At 40.8% G+C, this 18,345-nt stretch overlaps 1 protein-coding gene across 1 annotated transcript in view; it reads left to right on the top strand.

Moving 5' to 3' along the window:
• The window catches only part of LOC134395747 (uncharacterized), a gene marked incomplete at its 5' end in the record, with an annotated part of 275,440 nt that overhangs the window by 171,694 nt on the left and 85,401 nt on the right, over nt 1-18,345 (top strand). Inside the window, 2 exon segments of the mRNA XM_063121910.1 lie at nt 6,520-7,856; nt 15,146-15,172. Coding sequence (XP_062977980.1) covers nt 6,520-7,856; nt 15,146-15,172 — 1,364 coding nt within the window.

Consider the following 18,345-nt stretch of genomic DNA (forward strand, 5'->3'; position numbering starts at 1 on the left):
GCTACCAGGAGGCCATGGGGCCCCGAGGGGTTTGCAGCCGTCTCCACCACCTTTGCTGCCAGTGGCTGAAGCCAGAAAAGCACACGAAAGCTCAGATGCTGGACCTGGTGGTCCTGGAGAAGTTCCTGGCTGTCCTGCCCCGGGAGATGGTGAGCTGGGTCAGAGAATGTGGAGCGGAGACCAGTTCCCAGGCGGTGGCCCTGGCAGAAGGCTTCCTCCTGAGTCTGGCAGAGGACAAAGACCAGGTGAGAGCATTTCATCTTGATAACTAATAGGGACTGTGTTCTTACTACTTATCTCAACGTTATTTTACATGTCCTTTAAGGAAGGGATGCCCCAATTTCCAATGGTCCAACCCCCAAGTATAGTTGCTCTTCATGTGTAGAGCAGGCCCTCATTGGAGGATAGTTAAGCTAACACTGGATGGTTAAAATATGCAGTTCCCTACCAGAGGATGTAGTGATGGCCACCAATTTAGATGGTTTAAAATGGGGGTTAGACAAAACCCTGGAGGAGAAGACGTTGAATGGCTACTAGTCCTGATGGCTATATCCTACCTCCAGGTGATGGCCCACTGTGGGGAGAGAATGCTGGACTAGATGGACCCTTGTTCTGATCCAGAATGGCTCTTCTTAGTTTCTCATGACGACAGGAGAAGTGAATGGGTTTGTGAAGTTCTGGGGAAGGAGGGGATCCTTCCTCAACTGGTGTCAGAGTCCTCCCAACAGAAGAGTAATACCATTTGTAGACACCAACCTCCCGTGTTTACAGTGGAAAATGCTGGATATCAGGGAATGTCTAGGAGGTTCTGTCTTTCCTTCTGGCTGGTGTTCTAGCACTTTGCTTATAGAATCATAAAATCATAGAATAGCAGAGTTGGAAGGGGCCTACAAGGCCAACGAGTCCAACCCCCTGCTCAATGCAGGAATCCACCCTAAAGCATCCCTGACATATCGTTGTCCAGCTGCCTCTTGAAGGCCTCTAGTGTGGGAGAGCCCACAACCTCACCAGGCAACTGATTCCATTGTCGTACTGCTCTAACAGTCAGGAAGTTTTTCCTGATGTCCAGCTGGAATCTGGCTTCCTTTAACTTGAGCCCGTTATTCCATGTCCTGCACTCTGGGAGGATCGAGAAGAGATCCTGGCCCTCCTCTGTGTGACAACCTTTTAAATATTTGAAGAGTGCTATCATGTCTCCCCTCAATCTTCTCTTCTCCAGACTAAACATGCCCAGTTCTTTCAGTCTCTCTTCATAGGGCTTTGTTTCCAGACCCCTGATCATCCTGGTTGCCTTACTCTGAACACGCTCCAGCTTGTCTGCGTCCTTCTTGAATTGTGGAGCCCAGAACTGGACGCAATACTCTAGATGAGGCCTAACCAGGGCCGAATAGAGAGGAACCAGTACCTCACGTGATTTGGAAGCGATACTTCTATTAATGCAGCCCAAAATAGCATTTGCCTTTCTTGCAGCCATATCGCACTGTTGGCTCATATTCAGCTTGCGATCTACAACAATTCCAAGATCCTTCTCGTTTGTACTATTGCTGAGCCAAGTATCCCCCATCTTGTAACTGTGCCTTTGGTTTCTATTTGCTAAATGTAGAACTTGGCATTTATCCCTATTACATTTCATTCTGTTGTTTTCAGCCCAGCACTCCAGCCTATCAAGATCACTTTGAAGTTTGTTTCTGTCTTTCAGGGTATTAGCTAACCCACCCAATTAGGTGTCATCTGCAAATTTGATCAGCGTTCCCTGCACCTCCTCGTCCAAATCATTAATAAAAATGTTGAAGAGCACTGGGCCCCGATTGATCCCTGCTGTACCCCACTCTGATTTTGCAAAGATAATATAGAAAGGTTCTGAGAGTTCTTATGCCAGGGCTGAATTCTCAGCTTCCTGACAAAGACACAAGTTCCTGTGCTGTGTGGCTTGGATGGTAGATCAACTTTACAATGAGACCTGAAAGCCAAACCGATTGGGAAATGCTGCCCTCGGCCCTGACCTGACCCATTTCTTTCCTTCCCACCTCCCCCTTCTCTGTCTGGGATCCTCCCTCCTGTAAACAAAGTAAGTTTAAGAAAACTTAAACTTTTGGAGCGAATGCAGCTTTTGTGCTCACAGATGCGGGTTCTCATGGTTCTTGTGTTCATACCAATGTTCAATAAATTACATGGACTCTTGATGGCGTGAATCGCAAAAGCTGCATTCGCTGCAAAAGACTTCAGCCACGTCTGGTCAAGCATTTTCTTGATATGGGCCATGATGACAAAGACCTGAGATTCTGGATTATTGAAAGGATTGGAGGATATGGGACAAGAGTAGACCATCGACTATGAAGGAGGGAAATATTCTGGATTTTCACCTTAAGGACATTACAACCACAAGGACTCAAGGAAGAGTGTAAGTGGAGGCCTTGGTTGTAATCCTGTTCTTCTATTTTAAAGTACAGCTCTATTGCATTCCTTTCCTGTCATTTCTTGACATTGTTTTGATATATATTTTCATCCTTATATGTAGTAAGTATTATTAGATTTGTATTAACTATGTTTTAAGCATCATATTAGTCCACTCGGTCCACTTTAAGGGAGCATACAGGCCGTGAGTATGGTTGCTACACGTTTTAGGACTTGAAAAGCAGCCTAATCAGGAGCAAATTTCAGAGATTACTTACTCCTCAATTAGTTGAGGAGGTGCAGGGAACGCTTATCAAATTGACCGATGACACAAAATTGGGTGGGATAGCTAATACCCTGGAAGTGTGATGTGGCTGCAAAAAAAGCAAATACTATTCTGGGATGCATTAATAGAGGTATAGCTTCCAAAATGTGTGAAGAACTGGTTCTCCTCTATTCAGCACTGGTTACGCCACATCTTGAGTATTGCATCCAGTTCTGGGCACCACACTTCAAGAAGGATGCAGACAAGCTGGAGCGTGTTGAAAGGAGGGTCACGAGGATGATCAGGGGTCTGGAGACAAAGCTCTATGAGGAGAGATTGAAAGAATTGGGCATGTTTATGTCAGGTTTTCATGTTAACCTTAACAGTAATTAAGGCAGATTATTGGCAAAGACTTGTAAGCTCAGCACACCTCTTGGTGACTTAGTGAAGGGAGTAAAAGGCTCGCTCTTTCACAGCAATATGCAGTCAGCCGGTGGAGGCTTGAGGGTGTGGTGTAAGCTGCTGCAGCTGCCAGAGAAAGGAGTATGCTGTTTTGATGCAAAGCCAACTTTTGCCAAGAAGAACCGTAAAGCTGTTATGCTTGCTTTGATTTATGGTGAGACAATTGCTTTGTTATAATTTGCTGCTACAAGCCTGGTTGTTTTGTTTTGAAAGACTTCTCTAAATAAACTGCGTTAAAGATTCAAAACTCACGCTTGCGTTTATGTGCATGGAGGAATTTGTACAACAATACTTATTTCCCCCAACAGTTTAGCCTGGAGTAGAGAAGATTTGGAGGAGACATGATAGCACTCTTTAAATATTTAAAAGGTTGTCACGAAGAGGATGGCCTGGATCTCTTCTCAATCCTCCCAGAGTGCAGGACACGGACTAATGGGCTCAAGTTACAGGAAGCCAGACTGTGTTAGTTTTACCCTACCCTGTGCCTGTTTACCCTACCCTGTGCCTGTTTGCATTATCTTCCCCTCCTTTTTGTTTTACTATGATTTTATTAGATTGTAAGCCCATGCGGCAGAGTCTTGCTATTTACTGTTTTACTCTGTACAGCACCATGTACATTGATGGTGCTATATAAATAAATAAATAATAATAATAATAATAATAATAACAGTCTGGACATCAGGAAAAACTTCCTGACTGTTGTATGAGAATGGAATCAGTTACTTAGGGAGGTTGTTGGCTCTCCCACACTGGAGGCCTTCAAGAGGCACCTGGACAACCATCTTTCAGGTATGCTTTAGGGTGGATTCCTGCATTGAGCAGGGGTAAGGACTCTATGGCCTTGTAGGCCCCTTCCAACTCTATGATTATATGTACACCACTTTCTGGGGAACGTGGGCAGGAGGGTGCTGTTGCACTCATGTCCTGCTTGTGCTCTTCTTACGTTCTTATGATCACAGAAGAAATGAATGGGTTTGTGAAGTTCTGGGGAAGAAGAGGATCCTTCTTCAACAAGTGTCAGAGTCCTCCCAACAGAACAGGAATAGCATTTGTGGACGCCAAACTGCTGTGTTTACAGTGGAAAATGCTGGATATCAGGGTTGAACTCTTAGCCCCCTGACAAAGACACATGTTCCTGTGCTGTGTGTCTTGGATGGTAGATCAACTTTACAATGAGACCTGAAAGGTAAAGTGATTGGGAAATGCTGCTCTTGGCCCTGACCTGAGCCGTTTCTTTCCTTCTCTAATCCCTCTTCTCTGCCTGGGATCCTCCCTCCTGCTCCAGGTCGAGGGGATTTTGGCCAGAGCACCCACAGATTCCCCTGAGGCAGAGAAGGCTCCACTGGGCACCACACAGAGGCCGCTGGACAGGTGGATCTTGCAGGAGGGAGACGGAGGACCCTCCTCACTGGGTAAGGATTCGTGGACGTATTTCCCCATGGTCTCCCTCCCTCTATTACGCCTGAAGTACATGAGCTGTCTTAATATTCTCCTTGAGCCTGATTTTGCTGGGGGAGATACTCAAAAAGGAAATGTTGTTTAGTGACGTGGTTCCAGGGTATCAGACCCACTCTGGCTCGGTCTTACACAATTATTATTATTATTATTATTTATTTATTTATTTATTTATATAGCACCATCAATGTAAGATCCTCCTCCAGGCACCTACTCAGAGGTAAGGTCGGAGGATGACAACAAGAGTGAGGCCTTCTCTGTGGTGGCCCCCCAACTGTGGAACAATCTCCCCAATTTGGTTCACGTGGCACCGACATTGTTATCTTTCCAGTGCCAGGTCAAGCAATATGTAATTAGCAATATGTAATTAATTAGCCTGGGACTGTTTTTTTAGGGTCATAGTTTTAAAACTTGTTATAGTAGTTTTATATGTATGTGTATATTGTATGTTTTCGCAGTTTTAAATATTTGGATATTGTTTTTAAGTGCTTCAGCTATGGTATGGTAAAGAAATGCAATAAATAAATAAACACTGAAAATAAACAATGAAAACGGGAATAGTTAAGAATGTGAACTTACCTTCTCACCTTCTTTGCCTTCCTCACAGGGAGCAAAACAACCTGCAGGGGAAGTGAACAGATCCTGGGGGGTCCTTCTGGGCCTCCTTTGCTTTGTGGTGGAGAGGAAGCGGTTTCTGCACAGCCTGGGCAGGTAGGGGAGTCCTGGGGGCCTCCGTCTCCTGCACATCTCTGTGGTCCTAGAAGAACCTGCCCCTTTAGCCTTTGCTCTTCTCCAAGATGGCAGGAAGGCCTTGAAGGTCACTCACAATGCTTTGGCATTCAGAAAGAGGACCTCACCATCCTTGTCTTCATGGATTGCTACATAATGCTGAAAGAGAACATCATTTCTTCTTCTTCTTTCAGGGTGTGGTGACCTTTGAGGAGGTGGCTGTGCATTTCTCGGAGGAGGAGTGGGCTCTGCTGGATCCAGGCCAGAGGACTCTGCACAAAGAAGTCATGGAGGAGCATTGTGGGATCCTGGCCTCTCTGGGTAAGGAATGGGATTCCTCTGGGTAAGGCTCCCTCTCTGTCTTCTTGCCAGATCCTGGAAGGTGGAATTTCAGCTCTTCTTTCTTTGTGTCAGTGTAGAATACAAATATCATTGACTCCAAAGACCCGACAAAACACTGAGAAAAGCCCCTTGATGGACTTGCTCTGTGGCAGAGATGGCTGCCAACCCATCTTACTTTGCTGCTATAATTGAATCTGCGTAATATTGAAGATGTTACAGATATTATCTTAATGGTCTCCATGGAGGAGAGGAGAGTTCAGCCTTTTCAGAAGACAGCTCTGGACAGCTTGCTTTTTATATTAAGATATAACTAGACATTGAAAATAACCATAAGGGTTGAATTCCCACTTTCCAGTTCCCAGTTAAATGTTCAGCTAGGAGGAAATGGCAGATTTTAGGTGTATTTTATTTTTACATATTTTATGTTGTTCATTTATTTTCTCAACTACTTTATATGAGCTATTCCATATAAATGAAAGCATTGTATGGCAATCTAGTTCTCAGTTCTATTGATCATCGGGATATTTAATACGTTTAGAAGGATCTGCCTCACCAAAGATTTTTTTTTTTATCCTGTGAATCAAATCAGCAACCATTTGTTTTGTTCCAAGATTTCAAGATGATTTCTGTGTTTATACTTGCAGGTGATCACAGGGGGAGCAAGAAAAATGGGCCACACCAGAGAAGGAAAACTGAAACTGAAGAGAAGAGGGAAAACGAATCTATTTCTTTCGAAGGATCAGACGTCTGTGAAACTCCAATACTAGAAGCACCAAGTAAAAAGAACATTCGTAAAAGGAAGAAACAGAGTAAAACTCAGAAGATTCATTCTAACATTCAATGCCTAGTGTGTGAAAAACAATTCACTTTCCACTCACAACTTAACTTGCATAAAAGAATTCACACTGGGGAAAAGCCCTATAAATGCTTTGAGTGTGGGAAATGCTTTGCTCTCAGCTCACACCTTAAGCGGCATCAACGAATCCACACTGGGGAGAAGCCCTATAAATGCTTTGAGTGTGGGAAGAGCTTTGCTCTCAGCTCACACTTTAAGGAGCATCAACGAATTCACACTGGGAAGAAGCCCTTTAAATGCTTAGAGTGTGGGAAATGCTTTGCTCTCAGCTCACACCTTAAGCGGCATCAACGAATCCACACTGGGGAGAAGCCCTATAAATGCTTAGAGTGTGGGAAGACCTTTGCTCGGAGCACACAGCTTAAGCAGCATCAAGGAATTCACACTGGGGAGAAGCCCTATAAATGCTTTGAGTGCGGGAAGAGCTTTGCTCAGAGTAGCTACTTTAAGCTGCATCAAATAATTCACACTAGGGAGAAGCCCTATAAATGCTTTGAGTGTGGGCAGACCTTTGTTCAGATTTCAAACCTAAAGCAGCATCAAGGAATTCACACTGGGGAGAAGCCCTATAAATGCTTTGAGTGCGGGAAATGCTTTGCTCAGAGTAGCTACCTTAAGCGCCATCAACGAATCCACACTGGGGAGAAACCCTATAAATGCTTAGAGTGTGGGAAGAGCTTTGCTCAGAGCATACACCTTAAGCTGCATCAAAGAATTCACACTGGGGAGAAGCCCTTTAAATGCTTTGAGTGCGGGAAGAGCTTTGCTCAGAGCAGCAGCCTTAAGCTGCATCAAGGAATTCACACTGGGGAGAAGCCCCATAAATGCTTTGAGTGCGGGAAGAGCTTTGCTCATGGTATACAACTTAAGAGGCATCAAAGAATTCACACTGGGGAGAAGCCCTATAAATGCTTTGAGTGCGGGAAGAGCTTTGCTCAGAGCAGTTACCTAAAGCTTCATCAAATAATTCACACTGGGGAGAAGCCCTATAAATGCTTTGAGTGCGGGAAGAGCTTTGCTCGGAGCAGCAAACTTAAGCTGCATCAAAGAATTCACACTAGGGAGAAGCCCTATAAATGCTTTGAGTGCGGGAAGAGCTTTGCTCAGAGCAGCAGCCTTAAGCTGCATCAAGGAATTCACTCTGGGGAGAAGTCCTATAAATGCTTTGAGTGCGGGAAGAGCTTTGTTGTGAGCTCAAAACTTAAGCAGCATCAAAAAATTCACACTGGGGAGAAGCCCTATAAATGCTTTGAGTGCGGGAAGAGCTTTGTTGAGAGCTCAAACCTTAAGCAGCATCAAAGAATTCACACTGGGGAGAAGCCCTATAAATGCTTTGAGTGCGGGAAGAGCTTTGTTGTGAGCTCAAACCTTAAGCAGCATGAAAGAATTCACACTGGGGAGAAGCCCTATGAATGCTTTGAGTGCGGGAAGAGCTTTGCTCAGAGCTTCAGCCTAAAGCTGCATAAAAGAATTCACACTGGGGAGAAGCCCTATGAATGCTTAGGATGCGGGAAGAGCTTTGCTCGGAGCACAAACCTTAAGGGGCATAAAAGAATTCACACTGGGGAGAAGCACTATTAATGCTTTGAGTGTCGGAAGATCTTTGCTCTGAGCTCACGCCTTAAGCAGCATCAAAGAATTCTATTAAAGCAGCCCAAAATAGCATTTGCTTTTTTTGCAGCCATTTCACATTGTTGGCTCATATTCAGCTTGTGATCTAGAACAATTCCAAGGTGGTTCTTGCTTGTAGTATTGCTGAGTCATGTATCCCCCATCTTGTAAATGTGCATTTGGTTTCCTTTTCCTAGGTGTAGAAGTTGGCATTAATCCCTATTAAATTTCATTCTGGGGGGGGCGCGGAGCCTGGCAGCCATGAAACCGGTAAGAGTTTCGTGAAGTTCTAACCGGCCATGCCGGAAAAGTCAATTATCTCTCTTTAAAAGGGCATAAATCTCAAATGAATATGTTGGAAAAGGACTATGAATGCTAATTGTTGGTGTTGTTGATATTTGCGAAAGTGGAAATGAGATAAGGAGTGAGAAAATTGATGCGGTCTTGGCTGGTGGGGCAGTCTCTTCAGAATGGAAATCGAAAGTGAGCTGTCTGTATGCTGGGACTGTGTAAGCTGCTTGTTATTGTAATGAGATTTCACAGCGAACGTTGATTTGATTTATGGTGAATCTCACTCCTTATTAGAGAAGAATAAGCTGTTAATCACCGGAATTACAAAGAGATAAAAGCATCCTGGGCAGGACTGACAGACTGTGTTGACTACAAAGAGATAAAAATAGCCATGGCAAGGAGGGGAGCCGGGACGTTAAGAAAGAGATTTATGTCCTATGTCGAATACAAAGAAAAAAATTATAACCGAATGTGCAAAAGTTTTTTGGTTAAGGAAAAAACCCAGTAATCATAACCTCCCATGCCTGGAGAACTTGGCTTCGGAAGAAGTGCAGGGAGAGACAGAGATAGCAGCGGCAGATCTTAAAATGGCAGAAGGTGGCAAGGCACCAGTTGGCAAGGAGCCAGCCACCATGGCTGAAATTAAAAGCTTTATATTAGAAAATAATGAAAGTATCTTCAAGAAAATGGATCAACAGGCAGATAGATCAGATAAGCGAATGGCAGTGCTGGCTGATAAGATTGCCCAGAACGTTAAAAGTATAAAAGAATTGGAGGCAGGAGCAAATTTGATGGAGAAGAGACAGAACCTTTTTGAAAAAACTTCTAATGTGCAATTCCAGGACCATGAATTAAGGCTGATCCAATTAGAAGACCAGAATCGTCGTTCATCAATACGCGTCAAACATCTTATTCAAGTACCAGGAGAGAACTTAAGAGATTTAATCCTGCAATGGTTCAAAGACATGATGCCTGATTTGGAAATAGAGGACTGTGATTGGTCAGAATCCATAGAGTGGGGGGGGGAATTATAAAGGAGCTAGTAGAGACATTCTGGTGAAATTTGGCAACTATTATAAGAAAGAGCAAGTTATGAAGAAATTGAGATCCATGGCCCTGCTACAATATAAGGGTAAACCAGTGCAAATTTACAACTATCTTTCTCAGCACACACTTAATTGGAGACGCAGTGTCAAGCAGATAACGGAAATACTAGTGAAAAAAGCAATAAAATATGTGTGGGGCTATCCTGTATTTTTAAGATTTACATATGGTGGGGGGGGAGCACAGAGTAACCTCTTTGGATCAGGGTAAAGAGCTGCTGAAGAGCTTGGGTCTGTATGATGATGCAACTTTGGCTGAAACAGGCAGGAGGGAAGTGAGGCTGGGGCATCTGGGATATAATAGAACTGATAATTGCATTATGAGATAATTGTTGATGGAATTGTTAAAGTATAGAGACCTTGCCGGCCAGGCGAAGCACTGCCTCCCCCCCTCCCCCTTAAGTAGATGGCCTGAGTGATAGACTTGCGGGGATATGGGGTGGGAAGAGGTGGGGGTGGGGTGGGGGGGAAGGGTGGGGAGTGGGTTGGAGTAAGGGATTTGAGGTTTTTTATGGTGTTTGTGTTTTTATGTATGTGAATTTGAGTTACAGAGCACAAGGGATCGGAAGAGACATCAAAAGGGTGATTATGGATAAAAAAATAAAAGTATCAACACTCAATGTTAAAGGTTTGGGGGCAGTCGTGAAAAGGAGGAGAATAGAACAAATGCTAAATAAAGAAGGAGCTGACATAATTATGTTGCAAGAAACACATCAGGGGTTCGATAATGTAAATCAGATAAAAATAAAGTGGTCAGTTTATTATGAAAAGTCATTGGGGACTTCAAAAAAAATGGAGTGGCCACTTTGATTTTAAAAAAAGTGGATTTATATTAGAAACTATAAAAAAGGATGACAATGGTAGATTCCTTATGATAAAAGGTCAAATTGAAGGTAAAGTATATACATTAGTCAGTGTTTATGCCCCAAATGAGAGACATAGAGACTTTTTTATAAAATTATTTAAAGAAATAGAAGAATTCAAGGAGGGGTATGTTATCTTAGCTGGGGATTTTAATATGGTTATGGATAATAGATGGGACAGGTCAAACCCCACTAACGTTGAAAAGAGAAATAATATCACTATAATGAATAAACTAGTAAAAGAAAATGACTATGTGGATTGTTGGCGTTTACTTAATGGAGCTAAGCCTGGGTTCTCATATTACTCCCCAGTTCATCATACATACTCCAGGATAGATCATATATTTGTCTCAAAAGAGTTTGCAACTAAGATTTGAAAAATGGAAATGGGGGTAATAAAGGTAACAGATCACGCATTGTTAAGTTTAGAATTTACAGTTAAGAAGAATTACAAAGAAGCGTATAGGTGGAAAATGAACACAAAAATATTTAAATATAATAAAGTGGTTGAAAAAATTCAGAGGGAATTGTCAGAGTCCTGGGAGATTAATGAAAAGGGAGGAACAGCAGGGTCAGTGGTTTGGGACACCATGAAGGCCGTAGCAAGAGGAATTTGTATTAGAGAAATGTGTAACTTAAGAAGACAACAGTATGCAGAGCAGGAGAAGTTAGAGATAGAGATTAGGAGTTTGGAGGAAGAATATTGGCAGGATAAAAATAAATATAAATTAATAGAAATACAAGCTAAGAAAAAAGAGTTAGAGAATATAAATATAGAACAGGTTCAGAAAAACATAATTTATATGAAAAGGGAATATTTCGAAAATAGTAATAAAAATTCTAGATTGCTTGCCAGACTCACACAAAAGGAAAAAGCGAGAAATGGGATAGGAGCATTGAAGGATAATCAAGGGAATTCTTGTCATACAATGAAGGATAAAATAAAAAAAAATTCAGAAATTTTATCAGGAATTATATAAGGGTAAAGATATGCAAAAAAAGAAGTTGGAGGATTATATAGAAAGGTATATAAAGAAGGGAATAAAAATAGAACATAAAGAGCTAATGGAGAAGGTAATAACTCAAAGAGAAGTTGAAGATGTAATCGATAATCTGAAAGTGGGTAAATCACCGGGAGCAGATGGCTTAGGATCAGAATATTATAAGGTCTTTAAAGGGTTTTTAGTTCCGAAATTATTGAAACTTTATAACGCTATATTACAAGGAGAGAAGATACCAGAATCATGGGAACATTCATTGATAATATTAATTCCAAAACCAGATAAAGATTTGACTATCCCTGACTCATATAGACCTATTTCATTAATAAATCAAGATGCTAATTTTTTTCATCTATTTTGGCGAAACGGTTAAATAAATTTATATCTGAATATATAGGAGAAGACCAATGTGGATTTGTGGCGGGGAGGCAGATGCATAGTTTAGTGGGAAGAGTTTTAAATGCAATACATGTGATAAAAAAATCTAAGATCAAGGCAGGAATTTTGGCATTGGATATTTTTAAGGCTTTTGATTGTGTGAGATGGCAGGCATTAAAGATTATTCTAGATAAAATGGGATTTGGAAATTAATTTAAAACTATAATAGAACAGTTATATTCCCAAAATACAGCTGTAGTGGTGGTAACGACGGACTCACCGATAAGACACGACTAGCCAGAGGTACAAGACAAGGATGTCCGCTCTCGCCGGACCTGTTTGTAATGGTTATGGAAGTATTGGCGAACGCAATAAGAGATGATGGAGAGATAGAAGGAATTGGTGATGTAAGAAAAATAAAATTGAATACGTTTGTGGATGATACCCTATTGACTATTAAGAATCCAATAAGAAAAATAGATAGAATTAAACAACAATTGAGAGAATTTGAAGAAGTTACTGGATTAAGAATAAATTGGTCCAAATCAGAGATGATTTTGTTTAATTATACTAAGAAGGAAGAAAAGGAATGGGAACGAAAGGGAATAGAAATGAGAGTTAAGGAACAGATTAGATATTTGGGAATTAAAATTACGAAAAATGTAGATAATTTAGAAAAGGAGAATTTAACGAGGTAAAAAAATAGGTTTTAGCAAAATTGGAAAAATATAAAAGATTAAATTTATCCTGGTTTGGAAGAATAGCATTAATAAAAATGAAGATTTTAGCAAAGATTAATTTTGTGTTTCGGATGTTACCAATAAAAATTTCAGAATTAGAGATAAAAAGTTGGCAAAATATTATAAACAAATATTGTAACTGAGATAAGAAAGCGAGGGTAAATAAGAATAAATGGTATTTAAGTCAAAAAAAGGGAGGAATGGGTCTCCCAAATATAAAACTATATTATGTAGCAAATAGGTTAAGACATATTGTAGAAGCAATTATAGGAGTAGGAGATTTAGATTGGATGGAGGATAAAACCACAAGTAATGTAGATATGAGTTTGGAAAATGTTTTTTTTAAGGAAGGAGGGATAAAATGGGTTGAAAGTATAGATAATCCACTCCTGAGGTCTCAATCGGAAATTTGGAGTAAATTTAAAGGGGCTTCCGAGCAACTCTCCTTTGTCACCGGTAATAATGTTAAAGAATTTCTCGGAGGAACTGAAGGGTAGATTAAGTTAAATATTAAAAGAGAAAAATAAAATGAAATTAAAGGATTGGTTAAGAGAAATAAATACAAGAGAAGATATGGAAGAGCTTTTAAAGGAGAAAAAATTAACTTGGTTAGAGTATAGGCAATTAGAACAGTGGAATAAAAAGTGGATTAGAGAAAATAGAGTTTGTAGAGAATTGACGAAGTTTGAGGAATTAATAGTTAAAAGGGAAAAGTGTAAGGGAGGAAGTTTAGCATTAAAAGGGTTAATGAGTAAAATATATAAAATACTGCTAGAGGAAGGGCTAACGGATAGTGCAGGAAAAATGGTATGGGAGACAGATTTGAAGGTACAAATAGGACGACAGAGCTGGGAGGGACTCTGGAAACAAAGAGTGTTGAGAAGTATGTCAGTGAGAATAAAAGAGAACTATTTTAAAATTTTGTGGAGGTGGTACCTAACCCCGATTAGATTGAATAAGATAAATAATCAGCATTCAGCAAACTGTTGGAGAGGATGTGGGGGAAAAGGAACGTATTTACATATGTGGTGGGAATGCAAATATGTACAAAGATTATGGAAGATGGTGTTTTTGGAAATTGAAGAAATAGTGCGAATGAAAATAGAACAAACACCAAAAATTGCCTTACTGTCACTATATGAAGATTTAAAATGTGGAAAAGAAATGAAAGATTTAATATCGAGTTTGATGACTGCAGCACGATTGATGATAGCTAGGAACTGGAAGATTCAAGGGGAATATTCTATTGAAGAATGGTACAAAGAAGTATGGGATATAGCTATTAATGATAAATTGACTTGTAATATTAAATGGAGAAAAGGTATAACTAAAATAAATGAGTTTGAAGGAATTTGGAAACAGTTCCTAATATTTGTGTTTACTAAGGGAAGTGGGAAACCACCAGGAGAGGAGAGTATGAGATTTTGGAAGCAGGAATAGATCCCGAGGTGGGGGGTGCACTTATATGTTAAGAATGGTTATATTGTATGATAGGATAGGTAATAGTTAGTAGTTACTCAATATATATGTATTCAACATTTATTCAAATGTATGTAGTATGTTGTGTTGTTGTTGTTTCCTTATTGTAATGGTGTTTGTTTAATTATGTGGAAAAGCAATAAAAATCAATTAAAAACAAAAGAAATGCTTTGCGTGTCGCAAGATCTTTGCTCAGAGCTCACACCTTAAGCAGCATCAAAGAATTCTGTTAAAGCAGCCCAAAATAGCATTTGCTTTTTTTGCAGCCATATCACAGTGTTGGCTCATATTCAGCTTGTGATCTAGAACATTCCAAGGTGGTTCTTGTTTGTAGTATTGCTGAGTCAGGTATCCCCCGTCTTGTAAATGTGCATTTGGTTTCCTTTTCCTAGGTGTAGAAGTTGGCATTAATCCCTAGTAAATTTCATTCTGTTGTTTTCAGCCCAGCACTCCAGCCTATCAAGATCACTTTGAAGTTTGTTTCTGTCTTCCAGGGTATTAGCTATCCCACCCAATTTGGTGTCATCTGCAAACTTGATAAGCGTTCCCTGCACCTCCTTCAACATTTAATAAAAATGTTGAAGAGCACTGGGCCCAGGACTGATCCCTGCGGTACCCCACTCCTTACCTCCCCTCAGATTGAGAAGGTACTGTTGATAAGCATTCTTTGAGTCTGAGTCTGTGGCCAACTCTGTATCCACCCAATAGTTGTTCCATCTAGCCCACTTTTATCTCTTTTGTTTATCGGAATATCATGGGGCACTTTGTCAAAAGCTTTGCTGAAGGCAATATATATGACATCCACAGCATTCCCACAGTCCACAAGGGAGGTTACCCGATCAAACAATAAGGTCAGATTAGTCTGACAGGATTTGTTCTTGACAAATCCCTCTTGGCTTCTTGTAATCATTGCATTGTTTTCAAGGTGCTTCCAGATTGACTTCTTAAGAATCTGCTCCAGAATATTCCCAGGGATGGATGTCAGACTGACTGGCCTGTCTTTTCCCAGGTTCCTCCTTTTTGCCCTGTTTGAAGAAGGGACAACGTTAGCCCTCCTCCAGACATACGGCCCCTCACCCGTCTTCCATGATTTTGCAAAGATAATAGACGGTGGTTCTGAGAGTTCTTCCGCTAGCTCCTTCATTACTCTAGGATGAAGTTTATCAGGCCCTGGAGATTTGATCTCATTCAAGGAAATTAGTTGTTCCTTGACTATTTGTTTATCAATCTCAGACTGCAATCCTGCCCCCTGAACTTGTTTAGTCCTCGTCTTCTCCTTGATTGGGTGATCAGTAGTAGACTCCAATTATAATTTTCTTTTTAGTCCTCACCACATTTCTTTTAACCCAGATGGGGCTCCCAGTCTGATCCGCCTGTATTTCTGTGCAGGGATAGGTATTTTTAACATATAGTGCAACTCCGCCTCCCTTTCTATTTCTTCTGCTCTTTTTGAATGAGTTACATTCTTCAATTGCTATATTCCAGTCATGGGAGTCATCCCACCAAATTTCAGTTATACCTATCATGTCGTATTTGCCTTCATGTAATAAAAGTTCAAGTTCATTCTGTTTGTTTCCCACACTCTGGGCATTAGCATATAGGCATCGAAGACCTGTGCTTTATAGTCTGGCTTTGTTCCTATATTGTTTTGGACAATATCTTGGGGCACTATTGGAGCTGTTCTCTGCGTTAGGATGCATGGGCCCACATCTATTGTTGCCTTGAAGTTTACGTCTCCCATCCCCATAAGATTCAGTTTAAAGCCCTCCTGATCAAGTTCTTTATGCTGTGGCCAAGCTTATTTGGGAACTATTCTTGACAAACATGAATTTTATGTTATTTCATAATAATTATGTTAAGGTTTGGAATGAAGTTAAAGGTTTTGCAAGATGGGAAAAGGTTCAACTGTCACTTTTGGGGAGAATTGCAACAATTAAAATGAATGCTTTGCCTAGAATGTTATTTTTGTTTCAAACAATACCCATTGTAACATTGGATTTACCATTTGAGCAGTGACAGAGAGAGAGAGAGAGAGAGAGAGATCTATGTTTATACAGCAATCAAAAAACCCAAGAGTTAAAATTAAAATATTGCAGGATGCAAAAGAAAGAGGAGGGCTGGACCTCAAAGTGTATTTCTCAGACTGCTGTTTAATGTGGATGAAAGATTGGGTGTTGATGAAAAATAGGAGACTGTTGGAACTCGAAGGACACGAATTGAGATTTGGATGGCATGGCTATTTGTGGTACGATAAAGCCAAGGTTAATGGAAACCAAGGTTCTGTCATAAAATACCACTTTGGGTATCGGCCCAGGGGGGTATTCATAGAAGGGAATTGATAAATATGCCTAAATGGTTGACATTTAATGATGTATTACAAATGTCACAAGATGAATCTCAGTTAAAATCAAGGGAGGAACTGCTGAAAGATGGTCATAACTGTTTTGGTATGTACAAATTACGTTTCCTTGTGCACATGTCATGGAAAGGTTTAAAATAGACAAAAGAATGGTGGGTTTGAGCAATCAAAATCTGAATTTGAAATGACGTTATGTCCAAATGATGAACATGTTATCTCAAAGATACATAAACTTTTATTAAAGAACGAGGCAGAGGATGAGCAGGTAAAAGACTATGATAAAATGGGCTCAAAACTTTGGATATAACGTTTCAATGGAACAGTGGGAGAATATGGGGTGGAAAGGTTTGAAATTTACATTATGTTCAAGACTTAAAGAGAATTTTTTAATATGATGTACAGATGGTATATGTCTCCTGTAAAGTTGGCTGAAATGTATAAGAGTCCCTCGGGAAACTGTTGGAAATTAGGAGAAGGAGGAAACTTTTATCATCTTTGGTGGACTTGTAAAAAAGCCAAAGCATTCTGGATACAAACACACTCTTGAATTCAAAAAAATGAATGGATATTGAAGATGTTGGAGTTGGCGGAGATGGCAAAACTCACATCGATGACGAGAGAAAAGTCCACATCCACGTTTATATCTGAACGGAAAGCTCTGATAGCATTTTTGCAAGAAACCGAGAGAAACGATATATTTGTCTGTGGAGATGTAGTTAAGATAGAAGAAAGAAATGAATTTGTTTACTGTGTTAAATGTAATGGAGGAATGAGAAAAGATAGTTCGCATTTCTGATATGAAGAAAGCCGAAAGTACACCTTAACCTTAGATGGTTTTTTTATTGTACTTTTGTTTGTACTCTTTGTAATGTTCTTGTGGTATGGATGTCTGTGATGTTTGAAATAATAATAAAAAATTATGCTAGGAAGACATGTTGTCTGTGACTTTGGGAAAAAATAAATAGGAGGCAGTAGTTTTTAAATGACTAATATATATAAGGTTCCTGGAAGCACACAACTACCCAAACCACTAGTGAAGAGAGATGATTAACAAGAAACCCATTTATGGTTTGGGTAGTTGTGTGCTTTCCAGCACCTTATATATATTAGTCTGTGCCTTTGGGGACAGTACTGTACGGATGCCACGGGGAAGAATTTATTAAACAGTGCCCGCCTTGCCTTGCCTCACTGGTCACCGCCACTACCGCCCCCTCGCCCCATGCTGCTGCTGCCACTACTGCTGCTGCAGCAGCCTCTCCCACAGGGATTGTCCATCCGGGCGCAAATATTCCCCAGCCAGGCTAATGGCGAATGCGATCTGTTTACTTTCCTTGAGTCCAGAAAACGTGCAGCCTGCTCCCCCACGCCCCCCACGCTATTCCCAGAGGTTTTAAAATAAATTTAAAATTCCCCTGGAGCCCCCTAGAGGGTATGAAAACCCGGAGATTCTGGGGGAAACTGGCCAGGTGGTTACCAGAACTGCACTCCTGGAACAATCCTCATGGCCATGGGGACTCACAGCGTCAGGCAAAGTTTATTCCTCCTAGATCAGCAGGCAAGTGCTTAAGCCAGGACTACTCCGAGAGCTTTGGAAGGTGCTGGCTCCAGGGAAAGTTCCTTCCCCACAGTCGGACATGCGGTGGGGACTTTTCTTCCACATTTTCAGCACTCCATGCTTGTGTGAATTTTCTATGGGTCATCAAGGTTGATTGATGAAATATTCTACTCCAATTGTATTCATTCTTCTGGGAGTCTTTTAAAACCTCTCCCCTGTATGCCTACTTTGATGGGATGGAAGATTTGCACAATGACTGAAAATCTTTCCACGAGCATTTATATGGCCTCTCCCCAGTGTGGATTTCTCCATGGGTTTGAAAGTGCAAATTGTGAGTGAACCTCTTTTCATGCTCCATTACTGAAGGTGAGCGATTTCTGCTATACTCTTGGTTACCACCTTTCAATAGGAAGGCCGTTCCAGTCCTTCCAGTGTTTTACTATCAACCATCTTGCCGCTGAT

This window comes from Elgaria multicarinata, chromosome 3, assembly GCF_023053635.1.
Source record: "Elgaria multicarinata webbii isolate HBS135686 ecotype San Diego chromosome 3, rElgMul1.1.pri, whole genome shotgun sequence".
NCBI classification, from domain to species: domain Eukaryota; kingdom Metazoa; phylum Chordata; class Lepidosauria; order Squamata; family Anguidae; genus Elgaria; species Elgaria multicarinata.